Raw genomic sequence first — 24,899 nt, forward strand, 5'->3', positions numbered from 1 at the left:
CAAAAGCTAGACAAGAATGCTGGGTTGTAGGACATTTAATCAAGCTTGATGAAGAAGAGACGGAAAAAGTGGAAGAGTGATGGGGATAGAGTAGTCACTGTAACCTTGGAAATCAAGGCTGAGCTGGCCAATAGGGATCAATCAGTACTTAACAAGGAGTGTAGTGGACAAGAGAAGTCAGCTGAAGAAGTAAATGGATGGGTGGGTACACATAGAGGTTCCTGTGTCACCAATCCTGGCTGAAGGCAGTACACATCTGACATTTGTGTTAAAAAGAAAGAAAGAAAGAGAGACTTCCAAATGAACAAGATGTTGAGTAGGTTGAAGCTTTGGTTAATAAGCTCACCCATGTTGCCACAAAAAGGACCTGGTGAGTATGAGTGGCTGATTTCTGCAATAATGAAATAACAGCCCCAGAGCATAGAGATAATGTGCAAAAGCCCAGACTGTTCGACAAAATACAAAAGGTTACTCGGGGTGGGTGGGGACAATAAAAACTCCAGTTTCATTGCCAAATAAGTTCTTGAACCATTTTTGACAGATGTTAGCAGGATCGTGGGATCTCAACAAGGAGGTGGAGAAAGATAGTCAATAATGAAACCTTTTGACAAAACCCTTATCACACTCATTGATCGCTGACAAAGAAATGTCAGTAAGGAAGAAAAAACATTTGAGCCTATGGGATATTCACCAGTATAATGAGCATGGGTAAGAGTAACATTTGATTTGAGAACCACCTTCAAGTAGATAACAAGAAACCTAACAACTGTTGATCTAAAAACACAGTCCACACAATAGTAAGCAAGGGTGAACAGATAAGACAGGGGGCATAGGATGTAAAACCCCAAAATAAATAGTAAAACAAATTGATCAATTTGTACCCAAATATCAGGGGAAAGAGGAAAAAAACAAAAATGATTACTAAGCTTGGCTTGTCCACACAAGAAGGAAGAACAAGGTGAATAAGAGATAGGGGAAATGGATAAAGCATCATAAGCCTTATACACAAAATTCATAAAAACAAAATTAGGCCTAGGTGATTCCTCAGGCTGTGAAATGAAAGGAATGGCAAACCCTGGAGGTGGAAAAAGATGATCAAAGTTCTTGTCATTCTGTACACATTCGGCCATCTCATCAGGAGCCTGGGTGATGGCTGGAGACAAAGGTTTACCCATGTAACGTTCAATCTCCTGAGGTATAAAAGCAGATAGATCCACTGTTGGGTCACCTGAACCTGAGAAAAATGCTGGTCACTGATGTGAGCCCCTTAGTGGCAAAGTTAACTTTGGAATTTATTGCACAAGGAATTTGAGGACAGAAATACAGTAACAAGAATGAAATTGTAAAAATTAATATATGAACTGATGGAATAAATAAAAATAAAGTACAAAAGTAACTACTTTATGTGGAAAAAAAAATTATATGTCACACTGGAAGCACTATGCACACAAAAGCTAACGTTTTAAATGCTGTGAAACAAGAAGCAATGATTCAGTAGAAAAGTGCAGAGTGAGTCACGTGCTTCACATTAACAAATAATGCTATTATCGGTTAAGAGGTGACTTATGATGATTTACAGGACAGACATGTTGGAATATAATAATTCCAACAGGGGGAAGCAGAAGGCTTGTGGTATGCATCTATAAAAGGTTTGCACATAAAGTGTAGCGATGAATAAGAATAGCTATTATTTTGAATGGAGGTAAGTAATATATTGGAATTCAGCAATTAACTGAACTTTTATGGCAAAAAAAAAGGTTTCTGGGTTTTTTATGGCTAACTTTAATCATTTTCATGGTCACTAAATGTAAAAAATACAGTTATTAAAAACTGTGAATCAAATAAATTTAAAAATTCATTTAGAATCTTTACTCCATTATTTCTATCATTTTGTAATTTTTCTAAAAATGCTACATTTGGAAAGTGATTTCATGTATCAAAGTTTAATTCTGGATAAATGAATAAAAATTCTTATTTTGGATCACTGAGTTTTGGAGATATTTTAAAAAACTTAAACTTTAATGATATGTTCATATTACACAAAGTATTATGAATGGAGAACAAACAAATATTAAAATATGAGTGTACTACCTATCTTGTTCTCATGTAATTTAAATTTTTTAATTAACAATATTCATGATTTTGTTTTTTAATTTTATAACATCTTAAATACAGTTTAGGACTGTGTTTAAACGATTTCAGCTCGAGGAGTTACTTTTTGTAGCTTAAACAGTCAAAGAACTTATTGTTCCATGGGATAGTTCTGTTTTCTGTTCAACCTTGTATTTACAGGATATTTCTCAATAGTCAACTACAGAAAAATATATGTATAAGCAAGTTTTGATGCTTTTGAAGAGATAAGTTTCAATTATGAGGAAAGCAACACACCTCTGATTTGTGAGAGATTAAACTCACTGTGGAAGTTCAGACTCTACTAACAATTTCACTCTCTGTAAATCAGCACATTTTAAATTTTATTTCAAGTTAATTCAGTTTTATTTATTCAACTTCGAAGAAATGTAAGAATAAATGAAATAAACAGTGCTTAGTTGTCTTCTTCAAACTTATTTGTTTCTTCTCTTGCACTTGTTCTCATACCATCATTCTAATCAGCCAGATCTAATCTCTGATTCAGCAGAGGTAGTTCACTTATGTGCAATTTTTACTGTAAGTCAAGAATGCCACACTATGCATATTTACACTATCTATCTATCTATCTATCTATATAAACAATGGAAGAAGTTTGTTACAACTTTTACACAGAATCATAATTCTTCCAAATAACTTTAAAATAAGTTTTAGCACTTTTTAAAATTACTAAAAAAAGATAATATAAAAAGACCCCTATTAAAACTTACTTTTTCTAAATCTCTGACCCTGTGAAACTCCAACAGCTTGTGGAAATTGAGGGGTAAGTGACATGTTGCCTGGTGATGACACTAAATACTGATGTTGCATGGTAGTAAAAGCTGGTTGACCCATTCCTAACATCATGGGCTGTTGGGGTAGGGCAACTACAGGGCTCTGTGTATGCATTCGATGCTGTTGAACCGTAGCTGGAGTTGGGGGAGTAACTGCTGGCACTGGTGTTCGCTGTATTCACAGAAAAATACAGAACTATTTTGAGAGACTAGTTTAAACTTCATAACAAATACAGATTCTTCTTTTACATCCTGTGTATTTTAAACCACCTTTATTATTAAATCCTGTTATAAACTATTTCTGAGAATAATGACTCGAGCAGTTGTGATCATACTCTAGACTTTCACAGAATCAGAACACCTACACATTTAAATAACATCATGTTTTAATTTCCATTTTATATTTCTGATGGAAAACATCTTTTGTGTTTGCAAGGCAACTCTCATCTCTGTAGATTTAATTTCCTGACAAAATACGTATCACAATAACTTCCCTTTCTTACTCTTAACGAACATGATATTTAACTTTGCAATAAGTTGATAATAATTATGAAACAACTCAAAATATTCCTGATCTTCATCTATACATATTTGTATAATGTCAGTTTGAAGAGTATAAAAACAAGATTTGTTTTATTAACTTTTAGTAAATCATATCATTGAAAGTTACAAACTGTATGATGAACACCATCAAGAAAAAAATTTCAATTTTTTTCTGCTTAGAAATTAAGCATAGCTTAAAAATTCCATTTTCTAATTCCGTATATAAAGAACTCACTGGAGTGAAAGACTTTGCATTTGGATTAAGAGTAAACTCCTTTGCATTAGGATTTAAGTTTGATGACTTTGTGGTATTATCTGAGACAACAGTTGTTTCAGGCTCAGTTGCTGCCAGTTCTTTTTCTTGTTCTTTTATCTTTTCTCTTTCCTTCTCGTACATATCTCTACTTGTGGCCTTGGGTTCTTGGGTGACAGTTGTTGGCTCAGGCTTCTGTTTAGTAGAATCCCTATGTTGCTCTCTCTGTTCCTTTGGCTCTTCCATCAACTGAGAAAAAAATTTAGTGGTATCAAATAAATACTAAAATCATTATTTCTGACCAACTAATATCCAAAACTGTCTAGAACATATTGCATTGATAATGTGTATAGCTATACACACAACACATTCTGATGTTTTAAATACCTTATGAAAACAAGAAATATCAACAACAGGTTACTTTAATATGATTTTGTTTTCTTAAATTATATTTTACTGTAATATAACTACAACCTGAAAAAAAAACATACCTTCTTCTTATTAGAGATTAAAAATGTTAATAAATTTTTGTAAAACTTGCTAAGTACACTGAACCTTAGGATCACAATACTAAAAAAAACTCAATTTATGGTATTAAGATGTTCAGATTTTAAAGTAGGGACAATTCAGTTTTGAAAATATGAAAATAAAATTATGTAGTATCATAAAGTTTAAAAGAAAATTAACATAATCAGAACACAATGTCTTTAAGTGGAAAACTAATTACAATTTATTATATTTTAGGTACAGAGATTTTTTATGAGGACTATATTTTTCTAAGATAGATATAAACTTGAATCAATTATAGCTTATAATTAAATCTCTTAACAAATATGGTTACATTTGAATAACACCTTAAAAATAAAATATTGTTCATATTTAACTTTGTGAACACATAAACATTATGTAATAAACAAAAACATTATGGGTATTTTTCACACCTGTCCACAGTTTCACTAAACTTAGTTTATTTACAGAGCTGAGCAATTAGTTATTTTCTAACTATTTATATGACAGCTCTATTATTTTATAATATTAAATAAATTGACCAATAAAGTGTTCATCAAGCCCTGATATGTACATGAAGAACAAAAAGCAAGCTACCAAACATTGCTTTCTCTCTAATCAACAGTTCAGAATTAGTGCCAGTGGAAGATAGTTTTAGTAGCTTTGCTATAAGAAAGTTAGGGTGAGCAAACTTGATAGTAATGTTAATCACGACCTAATACCCACTTTGAAAGAAACATGGGTAATAATCATTTAATTAAGACTAATAATTAATAAACATTAGCAATACCACAGATGTTCAGTAATCCTAAAAAAAAAACTATTTGAAGGCTCTAAGTTAAACTGTTAGGAAGCTAACCATGGATTTCTTTCTCATCTCCTTTCAGATTTAGATTTTTGAAAATGTAATTCATTTTATACTTTACTAGTACTTGACACTTTTATAGAATATAAGCATACTTGCATTACATCCCGAGGTTTATTTCTACACTGTAAAATGTCCAAATATTATGTCAGTATTTTTCTACAGACAAGTAATGAACAATGTTTATCATACAAGTAGGTTCCCATTTTGTCATTTAAACATTCTTTGTCATTATTTATAGTAAGAAAAATGCATAAACAATAGTAAATGTAAATACAAAGTTCATAAGGAAAACGTAAAAAAGTCATAATGAAAATGGACAGTTTAATGTAGTCAGTATACATGGTTCATAAACTGAACTCATAAAAAACTTGAATAACCTATTAAACATTAATAATTAAATAAAATTTAAATATTTCATATGGATGTAGAAACACAAAGTCATTCAAAAGCATTGAAATACTCATAATTAATAATAGTAATAGGTTACTAATAATTATACAATTTAAAATCAATTGCATCCTGCCTGTAATTATACTACAAATGATTTTATTAGTGTAAACATTTGTAGTTTTAATATACTTACCCTAAAATCAGAACTAAATTTTTTAAATTCTGCTAGCTGTTCATCTCTTCCTGTACAGAAAAAAGTATTTTAATGAACACCACTCGAACTACAACAATAAAACAGAACACCATAAAACTATATTGAAAAATATCAGATATTTGTTTTTAAGATATATATGTAATTTTGCTCCAGTGCCAAAAACAATATCTGGTTTTATATTAAACAATGTTACACACATATATAAACACTCTATTATGGGTAGGATACCTCTTAACTCTCTCAATACAGGCATAGTCAATATGACAAATCATGTGACCTCTTTAGACTTGTTTGAAGTCTCTAAATTTAATACTTCCAAATTTCAATACAGTGTATATACCTTTACAAACTTTGGCAGCCTTTCAGTTAATATTAAAAGTCTTTCACATACCAAAAACCATATTTTTAGTGAAGTATTTTTTAATAAACTAATATAAAGATTTAGAAACAAATATATTGATTTGTTTCAAAAAGTCCATGTGCAAAGTAATCTTCATGTAAAGATTAAAAATACTTTTCCTCATTTCAAAAACATCAAATTTCCTTTATGTAATGCATAAAACTCCCTACACTTCATATTTTATCTTTTATTCTCTCTACCAACTTCACACAAACAACAAAAAAAGTTGAAACGTAAATTATCCTTTTTTTTTTCTTTCTTGAATAACCTCAAATTGTAATATGAAACTACATTCATATAACCCAAGTAGTTTTAAGTTTGTAACAGCACACATCTATTTATAATTCAATTTTATTGTTTTTTGGTTGCTCTTTACACCATGTCTAAGTACTATCGGTGCCATTATAAGATGTGAAACACTTGGAGTATGGAATTAATTTATCCATAAGCTATTATGAGCTGCTTGCATGCATACCTCATGAAGCAATTGTATTACATTACTATTATTTCTTTTACCTAATCTAATCTGAATGAATCTAAAATGAGCTCTATTTTTACATTTTAGTTACTTTATAATAATAACCAGAGTTCATGAGAAAAACAAGAAATTAAGTACTTGTCCTATCTTCTTTTTTCTTGCTGTTGATTGTCAATAACACTTAACCTAACTTTTTTTTATACTAATGGTAGTAATGCACTAAATTTTTATTTAATTAAATACTGCACTAAAGAATATAGACTAATAATATGCAAAAAAGTAGGCAATTATGATAGATGAAAATGCTGATTTTCTATTGGTTATAGGCTGTATATGATTAAACATAAAAGAGAACTATTAATAAATCCTGAAAGAGAGAATGTGACAAGAGGTGTCTGATTTCTTATGTAATAGCTCTGTAACCAAAGAAGATTGAAGGCTATAAAAATTATGGCTAATCTGAGCAATGAAGATTTAATAGTTAGTAATTTCCATTTAATTTTGTAGTTACTGGAGGGGTGGTTGGTAAAATTAGATAAAATCGAAGATATACTTAGAGGAAGTTCTGGATCTTTTAAAACAAACTTGCATAATATTAAAATATGTATTACAAGTTAAGCTTTTATGCTATAATAACTGATATAACATAACTGAAATGTAGTTCAATAAAATTTGGAATGTAAAACACTTAAACCTTGTGCAGTAAAGGTTACCTGTAGGTATATGGTTAACATTCATAAACAGTCTCATTTAATACTACATTTCCTTGCATTAGTAACAGATGCAATATATCATTGTTGTAAGAGTAAAATTTTCTGAAATGTTTATGGTTTGGAAATATTATAAACTCTCAATCATACAGTAATCATGGCGACTCAAACAACACTGAAATAAAACCTCTGAATATCTAATATAATACTATCAAGTACTTTCAAATGAAAATATGATAACAAAAACTAACAATTTTCAGGTAACACAATCAGAAAGTCCCATAAAAATACTAATAAAAATCAACGATATGACACAAGAAGATAACTAAATTTTCAAAGAATATGTGTAGGCCACAAGAGCACTGAAAGCCAGTGAGTAGAATGTTAACATCAGTTGTATAAAGTAAGGGGGATCTTTGTTGTTGATCAAGAAATGCTAATCCATCGCAGCTTTGTGTTTTTGCCATAATTTTGTAACAATTATCACTGGCTGAAATTCAGCCATTTGGCACTACTTTTACCAAATCAATAATTCTCTTCATAGGTAGGACATGAAAATGTGGTAGGCAACAGCACAGGAACTCTCATGGAGCATTTAACATGAAATGCAAGTGTCTGCATTGTGAAATATATTTCAATTGCATCTGTTGTGACTGGTTATGTGAAAGATTATCTCCTGCAGTAAAAATACCTCCAAAGCATGATGGGAAGCAGCCAATGAATCTTCTGATAATTCAGAAAAGAAGAGATGATGTAAATCAAATTCCAACAACTTCGTGGAGGCATTCACTCTTGGTTGAGCATTATGTCCACCATGCAGTAAAATTTATGGCCAAAAGTATATAGACTGATTCAAGGATATTGTTGAAATGTTCAAGAAAGGTCTCAAGGATAAGTGAAATAAAATAGGCTTCAAAAGAATACTTGAAGAACTGAGATCTACAAATTCTGATCAATTTAACATACCATCTGATACAAAGATTCACCAATGTATCACAGCCCTGAAGGTGAAGTAAAAAAAAACATGGTACCCTTGAAATTACTTCTTCCAGGAGAATACAGCAAAATTACAGACACACACTGATGTTCAGTGCATCTAAAGCAAACAACACCATTACACCTAAAGATGCAATTAATGAAATTCAAAGTGCAGTATTAATACATTTGCAATGATATTTCTGAAGAGGTGATCACCTGAAATCAACGGTTTTTCAAAAGCAATTACAGCAAAACAAAAAGAGTCAAACAGCTACTATCCCATAGTAGCTGTATTACCATGCCTATGTGCTTGGCTAGGCTCATCCACGTGGAAACAAAGACCTGCAACTTTAAAAATATTTATTCAATTTTTCTGAATAAAAGTACTGAGAGTTTCTTAGTTCAAGTTAATTTAAATACACAGCTTTTAACACTTTCCACATTGTAAATGTTTGTGGTAATAAAAAACCCCACAGTAAAAACACTTCCCCTTGGTTCATACAATGCATGTTAATAACTATCAGTTTTACTACTACTTTTTAAATCAACAAAAACATTATCATATGGCAATTAGAAAGTCTGCTTTTAAAGTTTGTTTCATTTCTATTATACATTTGATTCATATATCCATCTTCTTAGCCCTTTCTTTACTGAAGGGAAATGTGGCTGAAAAAAATTTTAACACCATATAAAAAGTGGTGTTAAAAGTTATATAAATACGTATTTATCATCATAATAATAAAAAAATAACAACCCCAAACTGTTCCAACAACATAAATGAAACTAACCAAATAAATTATAAAGAAGCATACTGTTCTTTATCCTTTATAAGATTAATTTCACCTTAAGCCTAATCTTTGTCACTTCTGTTTCATTATCTACTACTGTTTAACCCTCTCACTGTTCTACACATCTTCCTGAAAGTTTGCAAATTTTTAATTAAATATTAAATCTTTTGTAGACAAAAAATGAACATTTTAAGAAAATATTTTTACTAAATATTTCTTCATGAATATGTAGAGGCAAAATATTTACAGCTCTGAATACAGTAATTTTCATGCTGAGATTAAATTATTTTTCTTCTGAAAATTGTCAAATTCCATTTGCATAACACTAAAACATTCTAAACAAATCTCTTCCTAGAAAAACTATGCTTTATATGTTATTTTCTATATCCTAACTTTATATGAAGTTGGTTAATTTGACAGTCCTCATAATAATGATCACAAAAAATACAAACTAGACCTAAATTATACTTATCTAATATAATAAATTTGTAGTTTTTAAATTTTAGTTACTTTTACATTAGCAAGTAAAGAATACACATGAAAAACAAGAAATACAATACTTACCTAAATCAGTTTTTTATTTTGTTGTCAACTGTCAATGAATCTTAATTCTTCTACTTTTTTTTTGTACTGATGGTACTACTGAACTAAATTTTTAACTAAATAATTCACCTAATAACACATAACACGAAACAATGTTCTATATCTATCATAATTTTTCTGGCTGTCTGGGTATGAGATAAGAAATTCTGAATGTAACTCTTCAAAGAAGTCATGACATGTGCACTTTAACTTAACCTATTCATAGTGTGAGGGTTAACATGTTAAATTTAAATAAACATGCTGCAACATGAGTAAAAAAATACAAAAAAGAACTGTGCATACAATACACTGAAAAATTCCTAAGAATACTGCTTCTTTATCCAAAAAATATAAATAAATGATAAACAGCTCTTCTAAAATATAGAAGAAATAAAAAGGAAACCAGATATGTATCAATTGAGGAATAAAAATATTTTTTACATTTCACTCACAAAATTATCTATTGAAAGGATACATAATCTACTAAATGCAGCTTATTTTTTTTTGTATAACAGTACCGAACTAAATTTCAGAAACCGTATTTCCTAGTGAATTTTAATTATAGTACTACAGCTGTTGTTCAAGTTGATTTTTCTTCATCACCAATGCTTGATGGTTTAACCCTAGAATTACTGACAAATCCCAAAGCCTTTTCAAACACATTTCTCTTACTATTTATACACCAAATTTACTTGTAGGATAATGATTTTACTGGTTATAGAATTACCAGTAATATATGAGTCACACACAAAATTGTAAACAAAAAATACCATCAATATTTCAATTAATCCCATTAATTACTACTTTGTTTTTTTAGATATAAAATGGATTAATTCATCTGATGTCTTTTGTAGATCTTTACACTACATGCTACAACAGGCAAAAATATAAAATTTTTTTAACATCAAGGCTTACATTTCTGCTCACTGTTGCTAATTTATATGATGTTATTACTATAAGAGATGATGATGACAATTTCATCTACAGCAAGCCAAGTTTGTGGCACCAGTTACCCTTGCTAATTTATGATCAAGTCAGCAAGACAAAGAAAAAACGTCTTTTGATAAAATTGTCAAATTCTTTCTCAAGAATAATGTCTACCCTCAAACAATGTTAGGAGTCATGCAAATACCAGTAGCAGTAATGGGCTCAAGTACACTGTAGTGTAAAAACATATCTTTCCCGCTGGAAAAGAAACCTGTGCACACTTAGCCTGATTCAAGAAAAGTCAATGTATAAATTAATGTGTATGAAATATTTCCTGCCAAATGAGATTATTTAATTGGCTATACTGTCATAAATATTTCAAGAGACAAAAATCCAAATTTCTCTAAGGTAGACAATGCTACTGAAAGTATCACTACATTGCTAGATGGTTTCAAGGTGCATCCAGGTCTTGGATTTACCAAATTCAAAGCATTTATACCTAAATACTCAGCACATAACAAAAACTGATTAATGTAATTTGAAACTGTGAGTCTTATTATGACTTAATATGACAAAGGTAGATTTGAGAAAGAAAGTATGCAAACACAATTTAGTCAATGTTATAAACAATCAGACTGTTACATTTTTTTTCAATTAAAAACCTGTATTTCTACTGAAGTGTTTTGCTATAGTAATTGATCTCAAGTTGAGCCACATATCACTATAATGAAATAATTTTAAACTTTATGGAAGGTCTGAAATATATGTATTTTCAGGGCATTTTGTAAATCTGGAGGGTTTCAAAGAGTAAATTTTTAAGAAAAATTTGATTAGTTTAAAACACTAACAGTCATCTAATTTAGGGAAGTTGCAAAAACTACAAATGATATATGTGAGCTTCTAATCCTATGGAAGGTGAAGTATTTTCTTGCAATAGTTTGTTTGGCTTAACCCTTTCATGACAGGTCATGGGTCAAAGGCCACATCACTGCATTTCCTGACTTGCATTCAAAATTTTATCAAACTATGTTTTTATAAATTTATGTCAGTAAGTTTAGAATCAAATTACAGATCACAATTCAAACTTTAATATAATGTGAGTTAGTTTAAAAGTAAATATAAGAAGAACACACCTAAATATAGATTTTAGTGAATCGTGACACGTGAACTGCAACACTGTTTATAATGAGATGTTTGTGGTGTCAAAATACTAAGTTATATATAGTTTTGTACAAATTAGGAACTCAAATTACATATATTATCAAACTAGAATATAAAATAAGAACCTCATATTCTTTTTGTTTGCTGAGATATGGCTTATGTACCAAATCAAACAGTGGCCCTGTTCATCTCTTGATATTTGAAAATGGTCCTCATATACACTTACTTCAATATATGACATGTGAATAACTAATCCACAGCTTAGAATGTCCCCCTAGTGGTTATTTCATCCATTTTAATTTGTGAAAAGACTATCCGATTCTTTAAAACCAAGATTCCAAGAGGACACATTCTGTCTTTGGCCTGCTTGAAGTTTCATATTTTTTTTAAATATAGATACATCTTAGCTACTGAGCTTAATACATTAGTGGAATTTTATGGTATTAGTATAGTTATTTATGATTTTTTGGGTTATTAAACCCTATGTATAAAAACCTAAAAAGGTTTTTTTGATATCTCCATGTGCAAAATTTTAAAGGCTTAGCAACTATGTCCAGCAGCAACTGAGTTCAAAGGTCATAGTGAGAAGAGATAGTTCTTTGCTTTACTTTTTGATCTATTGTTCTATACTTTAAGAAAAATAATTTTAGTAACTTATTTCTAAATAGAAATAATGTATATACATATATAATGTATACTACAAAATATTAGTTCCCTAAAACACAACCAAGACAGGGAGACTGAAGGTCAGTTTATATATTATTGGATGAGGTAATGTGCACGTGCACCATGTCAATCCAAGTTATGTAATGTTAGCTTAGAATGACTGGTATCTCAATAAAATAAATGTATATTGTTATGAGACTTAAGGTACTTAAGACTAAACATTTGTATTTTTGTGTTATAATAGGTAGTCATTATAACATGAAAAAAAGCACAATTTATATTTATTTTCTAATTCTTTTATAATGGTTACAAGGTTGGTTAAGTGACAGAAAATAACATAGAATATTGTCTTACTCAATAAAAATGTTTGAAATGTATTTAAGTTTTATGGATTATAATATTTGAGATTTTTTTGATGAAGACTAGTTTTCTTAATCATAAAATGAAATCATTTTGCACTCAGACTACTAATGAAACACTTATTTTCACAAACAACTCCTTAGAAAATATATTTCATTAAAAGTCTTATTTTTTTGTATATGAAAAACTTGTAGTCTTTACTAAAAGTCTACCAAAGTTTATGAAGATATGCTGTATCAAAAGTTATAGTGAAAATACTTAACGTGTGCAAATGACAAAGCCAGTTGTCAAAAAGTTTAATTTGCTCAACACTGCTTGTAAAGACAGTAGGTGTAAAATGAGTATCTATAAGCAAAATCTCATTAAAACAAGAACCAGAACACATTTGAAACCTCACAGTGTATCTTTTTAAGATGACTACCCTGGTTAGGTCACATATTTTATATATATAATACTGGTGAGTTTACTTTTTATTTTTACAATTTGCAATATGGATTTGTCTTTATAATAAATCTTTCAATTTTATAGCATAAATCATACAAAATTTAAAATCTGAATTTTGGTTATTTATTAATTAGTATATCTATAAAACATCACAACTAAACAACTTCTGTGGGAAAAAAAGTAGGTTATTTAACAATGTTAAGTTATAAATAAATAATTACAAAAATCAAACTTGCCACATGAGTTTATTACTTTCCAAGCATTTCTGTATTTTTAATAAATACTATAGACTGACTGTATTTAATTTGTGTTTTGGTAAGCCTTAAGTGACAGCATTTAACATTGTAAGCATCTATCCTTTCAAATAATTAATAATTTGAAGATGGCTATAACAATACTAGTTTGGTTACAGATTTAATATAATAAATAGGTAACTGATACACAACTATTTTCCATGAATTTCTTCATATACTAACTTCAAAGATGACATCAGCATGCTTCAAGAAAGTTGAGAAATAATCAATTATTCTCAGCAATTAGCAATATTTTAGTTTTTCAGGCCACACTGAAGTTAAAATAAAGAAAACTTCTTTGTAGTAGTGGACATGAAACAAATGTACCTTTCTGGTTTCCTCCTTTTCTATCCTGGTCTTTTTTCTTTTCACTGGGTTTGGCTACAGTTGTGACTGGTTGAGATGTTACAGCTGCATTGTTGGTGACCTGTGGAACACTTGGAATATTCTCTTTGTTTTCAGTTGGTGGAATTACTCGTGACTCTTCTGTTTTATATTCTGAAGAAACAACAACAACAAAAATTAAAACAACTTTGCAACTTAAAGTTTACCACTCAACTGGATATCATTACAAAGACCTACACTAAATTTAACACTTATCAACCAACTTTTAAAGTCTGTATTCCAGATTTAGAAAATATTTTCACAGTTATATAGTTATTTAACTTTTAAGCCAATAACTAAATGATGTAATTTCTGCTTTTAACTCCAAAAGTTCTTATTTTAGTGTGGTTGTCACAAAAAAATTAACAAAAAAATTAACTTCAGTGTTATTATTTAAATTTTAAAACTATTTTCAGTAGATTTGAGTGATTACCTGAGCAATTACACCAGTGTTATAAAAACTAACCAACTAATCAAATTTATGATTAAACTGGTTAATCTACATTCCAAGTAAATGAATAATGAACTGGCAAAAAGTGATTTATTTTTTGTTTTGATTTCTTTAGAATTTTGTACAACCCACAAAAGGGGCTGTCTGTGCTAGCCATCTTTATTTTAGTAATGACAGACTTGAGAGAAGGCAGCTAGTCAACAACACCCACCACAAACTCTTAGGTTTTTTTTTATTATTATTTATTTATTTATTTTTTAATTTATTAACAAGTAGTGGGATGAATATTTGGTAATACAGGGATTCAAAACCACAACTCTCAGATTGCCAGGCCCTGATTTATTTTTGAGGTAATATACTTCATGTTTTGACAAACCAGTATTCTGTTTAAACATGTAGAACTTCCCCCAAAATATATTACTTCATTACACTTATAAATTGTTGGTTGCCATGTTTATTATTATATTAGCATAATATACTTCCACATTCAAGTTCCAATTAATTATCTTGCTACAGGCTCAGTCAATTCAGCCAAGTTTATGACCTCAAATTGATAATAGTTTCCCATACAACTTTTAATATGTTTGTATACCTTCATGAAACTTGTATATGAACTTTTGTATGCAAAAGTAAACTTATAATTATTTTGTATACAAAAATCAGATATTCTAATTAAGTATTTCTACAAAAGATCTGTATGTATAATATGTGTAGTTAATTTTCAATTCTTTGAGTGCAATGAGTTCTCCTACCAATATTAAAAATACTTCATCTGAAAATTTTCAGATTTCATTTATACAACCTCTAAAACCTCCTAAATAAATATTAAACTTTTTAAAATAAAAATTTATATTTTATGTAGTTATTTTCTGTACACTAACTATACTAGGTCAGCCATACTGACCAATCTCATAGCTACTATAAAAATATGAAATAAATTAAAATTACAATTTTTTTTCCTTCTTGAATATCTGAATACTGTAACAAGAATTATGTCTGTTTATTTAAAATAGCTTAAAGCCCATAAAAGTATACACCTCTTTCTAATTAAACTTTGTTTCATTGTCCATTGAACAATCTCTAACACACAAACCCACCACACAAGTTGCAAATCACTTGGTGAATAAGTACACCCTGCAAAAAATTATGTATTTATTTTACCTAATCCAACCTAGTAAGTTTCTAATTTTTACACTTCAGTTACTTTTATACTAATAAAAAATACACAAGGAATATAAAAAATATAGTATTTCCCAAATGATGTTTTTTGTTGACTGCAGATAACAAGAAGAAAGCAGACAATGTCTTAGAACCATCATAACTTTTCTGCCTTTCTAACTATGAGATGAAAGCCATTAAATCTTCACCTGAACTTATTAATGTGTTTTCTGTGGAAATAAAATTAGAACCAGAGAAAGAGACAATTTTCTGTCCAGAAAACAGCATATCACTTACTAGATTAGAACTTTAGCTTTCCTATTGATTGCACATAAAATAGTATTAAACATCAAAATGTTTGTTTGTATGTTTGTTTGTTTTGGAATTTCACACAAAGCTACTCAAGGGCTATCTGTGCTAGCCGTCCCTAATTTAGCAGTGTAAGACTAGAGGGAAGGCAGCTAGTCATTACCACCCACCACCAACTCTTGGGCTACTCTTTTACCAACTAATAGTGGGATTGACCATCACATTATAACGCCCCCACGGCTGGGAGGGTGAGCATGTTTGACGCGACGCGGGCACGAACCTCGGATTACAAGTCACACGCCTTACACGCTAGGCCATGCCAGGCCCAAACATCAGAAAGAACTACCAGCAAGAATAATCAATTAGGAAATACCATTAATCACCTAATTCTAATTTTCTGGTAGGTTACCTAAAATACAAATATGCCCCCATACTAGGAAGTTTTCTTCTTAACCCTCTCACTACAGGTATGTTGAAGTGTGCATTTTCTGACCTTTTACAGCCATATTCAAAATTTAGCTGAACTATTTTATCAATTTATATGACTACTCTTGGCATCAGAATGTTAATAAATCAAATTTTAATATTATATAACTTACAAATTCTTAATTTTATAAGGAATTATTTTTAAAAATCCTCAATCTCTTTTGGTATGCAAAACATGATATTTGTTTTCTAGGTCTTATCCCTTCTCTAATTTAGTTACTTCCTTCTCTGAATTATAGAATTTAACATACCTTACTCATTATAACACCAATGTTACAAAGCATAGTCTAATTTTTACAGCTTTTAATCTTGTTTATTTACAGAGTCATAAACTAGAAAATTAGACCCACTTGCCATGCCCACCTATCACATCTTTTCTTTCATGATAATTCTTTCTGACATTTCATACAATTTATAACCAATAGAAAGGCAAAGTTTTAATCTATTAAACAATTTATAAATGCTACGTTGTCTCCAGCAGAAATAATAATCAGTGATGACAAGAAAACTAACTTGTAGAAAAAAATATACAGTAAAAACGGCTGGTTTAGGTTGAGAAAATTGTTATGTAAAGGAGCAAACAACGTTTCGACCTTCTGATCATGACTGAAGAAGGTCGAAACGTTGTTTGCTCCTCTACACAAAAATTTTCTCAACCCAAACCAGCCGTATTTACATATATATGTTTCCAGCAGAGTATCTTACAGTGTTCAGATATAGCAGCAAAGGGAATTAAGCCCCTCTTGTCCTATTTAGAAAGTCAGTTAAAATTATATTAATTATACAGCACTTTGCTTTGTGCATGTTACCATTTTGTGTTCTCAGGTATATTACTTAAGTAAATAAAAATTATTTAGTGTACTAGTAACACAATTATAAGAAAGGAAGCTTAAATTTTATTGGCAATCAACAGAAAGAACAAAAAAGGTAAAACATAAGTACTATATTTCTTGTTTTTCATGGAAAAATGTGAAAATTAGAAACTTAATAGGTTAAATAAGGCACGAAAATGAAAAATAATGATAATAATAAAAATTCTTCATGAGATTTGCTCACAAGAAGTTCAAGAGCTATTTGATTCAACATGGTAACATGATATACTCATCCATCAAGTGATTTACAACTTATGTGATAAGACTATTAATTAGACATGATTCAAAGGTCAATAAAACAATAAAAATTAATACAAACAGATGTAGAATTATGAACCTTAACCTATTTGGGATACTTTTCTGTTACAAGCTCCAGTAATTTAGAAAGAAAAAAAGGGTACATTTATTTCATCGTTTTTTTATGGTGGTTACTAGTTCAGTAATATTGACTCAGTCTGTATAAATAAAATGAGAAATAAAATATAATAAAGTTTAACTGAAAAAAACAAACAAACAAAAACACTTATATTTATTCATTTAAGAAAGTTTAGAGGTTATACAGATGATATCTGAAAATTTTTCTGATAAAGAAAAGTATTTTTAATCTTCACACGAACACCACTGCACTTAGAGCAGTCAACACCTTGATTCCACAGACAAGTTATTAGTAAGTAAATTAAAAGAACCTAATTCTTTTTGTATACAAAAAAACCTGTGTGTATTAAAACTTACTAAATTTTGTGGAAATACATAAAATGTATTAAAATTTATAGTATAGAACCTCTGAATGTTACAAAGACAGTCACACTGGCAGACCCCATATGAAAAAAATTAAATCATTGTTGAGTGACATGTCAAACATTGCTCAAATTCATTATACATTAAATTCAAGTATAACAACTACTTAATTGTCTCCACATTTTAAACAAGTAATCAATCAGGTATTACATATACTGTAGAAATTTCAACAATAACAACTGTATGCGGTATTCTTTTGGTTCAACATCTTTTGTAAAACAATAAGCATATATTTTAATCTTCAAGCTACAGGTTTAAAATATCATACTATTTCTATATAATCGAAACAATTCAAATTCAGAGGATTAAAATTTTTTAATGAACAAACACCTGTATTTTGAAAAAGTGTCTGAAAGTTCCAACAAAAATAACTTTAAAATTGTATTTATTTAACTGAATGAGCAAAAAGTTGATTATTTAGGTGTGATTTATAAATAACACAAAAAGTAATTCTTAACATTTAAAAAAAATCTTCACTACTTTCTACAGTAAGACTATCCAAAAAATTTCAAAGCTTTAAAAACATTTTATTGCACTTGTTACAAAAAAAAGGACAACGTATAAATAATCAAACTGAGAAGTCAACATTTTGCTTCTTTTGGCATTTATGCACAAAGTTTCACAAAAGGGCTATTCTTTGCCCACTGGTGTCTAGCAGTGTTAAATCTGCAGACACACCACTGTGCCACTGGGATCACAAACATTTTGAGTAATGTATGACTTTAGACTTACAACATATCTTTACATATAGTGAACCTCAATAGTTTTAACAAAATTTAGAAAGCTATTAGTGAATGATACTTTGTTGAAACATTCAAACACCATAACTATATATTTGAAAATACCTCATGCTACCAGGAAAGTTGTGTGTTACAAGATAATTGGTTATACATCAAATTGTATCATGAAATGAATGAACTGTTTCCACTTTAATATAAACATATATATTCCCAAAGTTCTAATTAACTACAACACTGGGTGTATTTATTATTTTGCACAAATTATAATGTTCACTTTTTCTTAACCCTTCATATTTCACGAATTATTAAATTAAATATGACAGACACAGGTAAGGGCTGGTTAATATAAAACAATCAATATATAATTAACAAATTTCCAAGATTATTTTTGCTTGGAAAAACATCATAACATTTAATTTGCATCTAAAAAGCTAAAGCTACAGTAATTAGAAACAGAAAGACATCTTATTCAATTCTGAAGTTCTACTAATTAAAAAACTCACTAGACTGAGACACTTTACCCCCATTTACTCTCATTTCTTTTGATTCCTGATACTGTGGTGTGTGGTGTGGCTGACGAGGTGACACTGGTTGCTGTTGAGTTGGAATAACAGGAGACTGGGTGCATAATGTTAGTTTCACAGGCCCATGATTGGGAGGTGGTGTGCTCACAGAGTTGGATACAGGACTTGGTGAAGAGGCTGCAGATTTGTGGCCATGGGAATGTGCTGAAGGACCACTATGTTGTGTTGACTTTAAGGAGTGTAGGGAAGATGGTGGAGCTACATTTCTTACAGGCTTACTTACTGGAATATTTCTTCTTCTTTGAGGAGGAACATATCTAAATATTATCCAATCATTCACCAAGCTGTATCACATTTATATAAACAAAAGTACTCACAGATAAGTCGCATATCTAAGGTTACAATCTGTTTACAGATATAAAGGACTTTCATTGTAGTTTTAATTTGTTTATGATTTGGATAACTTTTATGGTTCAATTTGTAATAAAATATGGCTACTGGAAAGTCTAATGAAAATACTTCATTAAATTCAACTATAAGCATGAACATCATGTTTAAGTACTCTATTATCCCAGTCAAAGTACTACAGGATTATGTTACTAATAGGTCATTATGTTTTTATCACAAGTTGTATGGTAACTTGTCAAGAAAATTTCTAATGATAAGTTCGGTTTTAACACTAACAATTTTCCACGTAAAAAGAAGCTTTGTTTTTCTGTAAAATAATTATTTGAGCATAAAATTTAACAACAACCAAGCTAAGAATTCTATGCAGCAAGACACTTTTCCTTTTAATGTAAATCATATTTGTGTAAGGAATAAAAATAAAACACTTATTAATATAAAACTTAGGTAGCAGACAGATCACAAAACATTATACAAACATCAAGAAAAACTACTACTTAGTCCTTCTTTAAATTATCACATCAGTGTAACTGTTTAATTATCATTACTCTTGAAGCCTAAAGTTGCATTTACTGGCATTTCATTCCATATGATTTAATTCAATTTCTATACCATACTTTTCAATTTTGGTACATTAACAATCTTGGTATAATTTGGAAAGAATATAGCCAACGGATTATGTTATAATTGTTTTCTTTTACTCCATTTAATATTCTTTTCATGTGGCACTGCAAAATGGAACAATGTGACTTTCTTAACTGTGTTAACAACTTTGTCAATAAACTTATAATTTATGTTTTTATATTATATTTATTTTAATTCTAAACATTAATTTTTATAAGCTTTTACAATTTTTTAATTATTAAAATTTCCAACTAATTTGAAACAAACTACATAAGTGAAATGTAAACACCTTCTTTTTTTTCTGAGATATCAATAAATTTTCTAACCCACTAGAGAAGATCTCTTCAAATTATTGAGATATCTTGTTAATAACTGTGGCTGATGGAGGACATGTTGCTAACCAAAAGAAATCAGATACTCCTCTATATCAAATTTATAACCATCCATCAGAGAATTCACTTGATAAAAATACCTTGTTTAAATATTTTTACAATTTAGTTACAAACCATCTTAGCTGTACTTGTTTGAAAGCTACGTGAATTAATGTTTGAGACCCAATGTGTGAGATTCACTAAGGTTGATAGTAGTTACACTGTGAGTACAAATATCATGTGATCTTTACATTAGATCTTTAGAACTGTGACTTACTGCTTCTAACAGAGAAAAAAAAGTTTCTGCATTCCATGTAACATGCAAAAATATATAAAATAAAAAAAATGAAATGATTGAGATGAATTGAAACTGTGAAAACAAGAAATTTGAAGATCTCAAGACAAATCCAAATAAGATGACAAATATTATTTTGTTTCATATTTTTCTACCTCTTATGTCACCCTACAAAAAAAATTTCAGTACATTTAGTGCTAGAGTAATGAAATTAATAAATAAATTATAAAGTTAAAACAAAAACTCATGATATCCGTTTACGAACTTCTAGATGTTAGTTTTAACACAAAGTTGTTCATTTTGTAGTTAAGCACAAAGCTCTACAATGGGTTATCTGTGCTCTGCCCATCACAAGTATAAAAACCCAGTTTCTAGCAGCACAAGTCCACAGACATACTGTGCCACTGGTGGGTTGTAACATAAAAAAATCACCTCTTAACTAAATTGATTCAATAAAGGCTTTCTAAATTCACAGACAAATAGTTGCATAGAATACTGAATTGTTTTATGTGTATTACACCTGTAATATTTACTAAGTGCCTGCTAAATGTTGTAAAGATACACTTTTTCATTTATTAGATTGAGAGTTATAGTACATATAGTTTCATGTTTACAAGTAGTTCTAAGATGGATTGATTCAACTAAATTCACAATGATAAAATTAAAGCCATAACTTACCACCAATGAATCTATTACATCGAATTTATGTGCATCAAAAAAGTGATAGTTCAAACTATAACATCTACTTGGATGAAGCCTGACATATAGCCATGAAGGAAATGCAACACAAAGATAACATAATCTTGTGTGTCCATAATTGATTGATTTAGTGTTTTATGGCACAAAGCAGCGAGGCTATCTGCACCAGACATTCGGTAAAAATGTAAAAAAAAAAAAAAAAAAAATAAATAAATAAATGTAGTAATAGACATAAATGGAAATGAAGGTAAAACAAAAAAGTATAAAACCAATGTTGACACCTATTCTACAATGTTAAGATAGAAGGCAGAGTATAAGAAGTTGTAAGGTATTTACTCTAGCAAAAAGGTAATGATCATAACCCGCCAGGAAGACTAACAGGTAAGTTCAAGAACCACCATCAGTCACCTAAAGTTGGTCTTTCTAGTCCTGGTTCCGGGTTATGTGTCATAGCAACCAGTATCAAAATGTAAAAGAATAGAAGTTTTAAAAGATACATAGCAAAATTGTAACAATGAGTAGCCAAATGTCCAGTAAAACGATAAAGTCAAGTAAATGGAGTAAAATTTGTAAAAGTAAATGAAGGTAAAAACAAAACAGCAATTAAAACAGAAAATGGTGTAAAAACCAATGGTGACATCCAGTCTTCAAAGTTGTAAAATATTTACTCTAGCAAAATGGTAATGATCATAACCCGCCAGGAAGACTAACAGGTAAGTTCAAGAACCACCGTCAATCACCTGAAGTTGGCCTTTCCAGTCCTGGTTCTGGGTTATGTGTCATAGCAGCTATTATCAAAATGTAAAAGAATAAAAGTTTTAAAAGACACTCCGCAAAATCGTAATAATGAGTAGCCAAATGTCCAGTAAAAAGATAAAAGTCAAGTAAATGGAGTAAAATTTGTAAAAGTAATTGAAGATAAAAGCAAAACGGCAATTAAAACAGAAAATGGCGTAAAAACCAATGTTGACATCCAGTCAACAAAGTTGTAAAGAACTACCTGTAGCAGAATGATAATGATCATAACCCGCCAGGAAGACTAACAGGTAAGTATAAAAACCACTGTCAGTCACCTAAAGTTGGTTTTTCCAGTCCTGGTTCCGGGTTATGAGTCAATATGGCCAGTACTAAAAAGTAAAGTAGTAAAAGTGTGAAATGATATGCAGCAAAAGTATAATAACAACTCGCCAGGACGACTAACCAGTAGTTCAAACGGATAGTTCAAACAGTAGCGTTAGTCACCTGAAGTTGGCCTTTCCAGTCCTGGTGTCGAAGTTATTTAATGTTCTGGCCATTGTCCAATGTCAAATTGAAGGAGAGAGATTAAAACTGTAAAAAGGAACCACAATTAAAAAGGTGTAATGAATAAATATGCAACACTTAAATGAGATTAAAAAGATTAATGGCCATTAAAAAATTAAAAACATTATCAAGGTGGACAGAGTCACCATCACCAATAACTCTGTCCAATGTTACAGACTGACCCTGGGAAAAAATATGTTTAAAATATTGCCGTCGTTGAGAATTGTAACGATGGAAAGAAAGTCAAATGTGGTTTATTGTGATCTGAGTGTTACATAAACTGCACACTGGTGCATCGGTTCCAGATAAAAGAAAATGATGAGTTAAAAAACTGTGACCAATGCGTAGCCTAGTGAGAACAACTTCCTCCTTCCGAACTTTACGGAAGCTAGATGACCAAAGTCCAATTTTGGGTTTGATTTGAAAAAGTTTGTTGTCACGTTGCTCACTCCAAGTGGACTGCCAGCTGGCACGGAGCCAAGCCATGAAGACAACACCATAGTCCATGTACGGAATAGGCACAGGAGTGATGGTGCTGAAGCAGACATATTTAGCTGCCATGTCTGCAAGCTCGTTCCCGCGAATACCAACATGGCCTGGTATCCAGAAAAACTGGATTGAAGTAGCTGCTAATGAGAAATGGGCCAGTCGGTTTTGAATATCAGCGAGAATAGGATGTGAGCTAACGTGTAGCGATTCCAAGGCAAGTATAGAACTAAGCGAATCAGTATAAATAGTGCAGTTGGAGTACTGCTCAGCTGCAATATGATCCAGGGCAAGAGATATGGCATACAGTTCAGCAGTGAACACAGAAGCTGTAGAAGGGATTCTGCACGCAACTACTGACCCATAGCAAACCATAGCAGAGGCCACTGAATTACCTGATTTGGAACCATCTGTATAAATGGGAACTGAATGATTGTTTGAAAGATATTCATTGAATAAAAGACGATACTTCCAATCTGGAGTATCTGCCTTTTTTAGGTGACTGAAAGAAAGGTCACATTTGGAGGCTGTAATAAGACATGGTGGGATGGGCCAACCTGTGGAATCTGCAATGTTATCCAAGGACAGACCCAATTCATCCAATTGTGCCCGGATGCGAAGGCCAAACGGAGCAATGACAGATCGTCTGTTCTGAAAAAGTACTGCCCACCGAGGAAGGAAAACACATTTCCAGGTGGGATGCTTTGGTAAGGAATGAAGTTTCGAAGCATATTGTAAAGATAGTTGCAAATGGCGAAGGTGTAGAGAAGGTTCATGAGATTCAATGTATATACTTTGAACTGGAGAGGTACGAAAAGCCCCAGTGCAGAGTCAAAGTCCTTGGTGATGAATGGGGTCCAGCATCTTTAAGGCCGAGGGTCTGGCAGAGCCATAGACCATTGATCTATAATCGAGTTTCGATCTAATAAGAGCACGATATACCTTTAACATTGAACAGCGATCTGCCCCCCAACTGGAAGAAGAGAGAACACAGAGGATGTTCAGTGCTCTTGTGCATTTGACCCAAAGCTGCTTTAAGTGTGGTATAAAGGTCAGTTTACGATCAAAGATAAGCCCCAAGAACTTGGTCTCCGGGACCACTGGCAGCAAAACTTCACCGATATGAAGTTCAGGATCAGGGTGAATACCCGTCGATGGCAAAAGTGCATGCATACAGTTTTGGAGAGAGAGAAATTAAAGCCGTTCGCCAGAGTCCACTTCCGTACACAATTGAGGTGTAGAGAAGGTTCATGAGATTCAATGTATATACTTTGAACTGGAGAGGTACGAAAAGCCCCAGTGCAGAGTCAAAGTCCTTGGTGATGAATGGGGTCCAGCATCTTTAAGGCCGAGGGTCTGGCAGAGCCATAGACCATTGATCTATAATCGAGTTTCGATCTAATAAGAGCACGATATACCTTTAACATTGAACAGCGATCTGCCCCCCAACTGGAAGAAGAGAGAACACAGAGGATGTTCAGTGCTCTTGTGCATTTGACCCAAAGCTGCTTT

The 24,899-nt window shown here is 30.9% G+C and overlaps 1 protein-coding gene across 18 annotated transcripts in view; it reads right to left on the reverse strand.

Moving 5' to 3' along the window:
- LOC143239587 (uncharacterized) overlaps positions 1 to 24,899 on the reverse strand; it is a 57,536-nt gene that overhangs the window by 8,085 nt on the left and 24,552 nt on the right. For 9 of the 18 annotated variants that reach the window (XM_076480794.1, XM_076480805.1, XM_076480793.1 and 6 more), the window contains 5 exons: positions 19,185 to 19,522; positions 13,811 to 13,981; positions 5,676 to 5,725; positions 3,700 to 3,966; positions 2,859 to 3,093 (listed from right to left, as the gene is read on the reverse strand). In XM_076480794.1, the coding sequence (XP_076336909.1) occupies positions 2,859 to 3,093; positions 3,700 to 3,966; positions 5,676 to 5,725; positions 13,811 to 13,981; positions 19,185 to 19,522 (1,061 nt within the window). The remainder of the gene's footprint in view (positions 1 to 2,858; positions 3,094 to 3,699; positions 3,967 to 5,675; positions 5,726 to 13,810; positions 13,982 to 19,184; positions 19,523 to 24,899) is intronic. The other 9 variants (XM_076480798.1, XM_076480801.1, XM_076480800.1 and 6 more) reach the window with 2 other exon arrangements.

The sequence above is a fragment of the Tachypleus tridentatus genome, chromosome 13, assembly GCF_004210375.1.
Source record: "Tachypleus tridentatus isolate NWPU-2018 chromosome 13, ASM421037v1, whole genome shotgun sequence".
Taxonomy (NCBI): domain Eukaryota; kingdom Metazoa; phylum Arthropoda; class Merostomata; order Xiphosura; family Limulidae; genus Tachypleus; species Tachypleus tridentatus.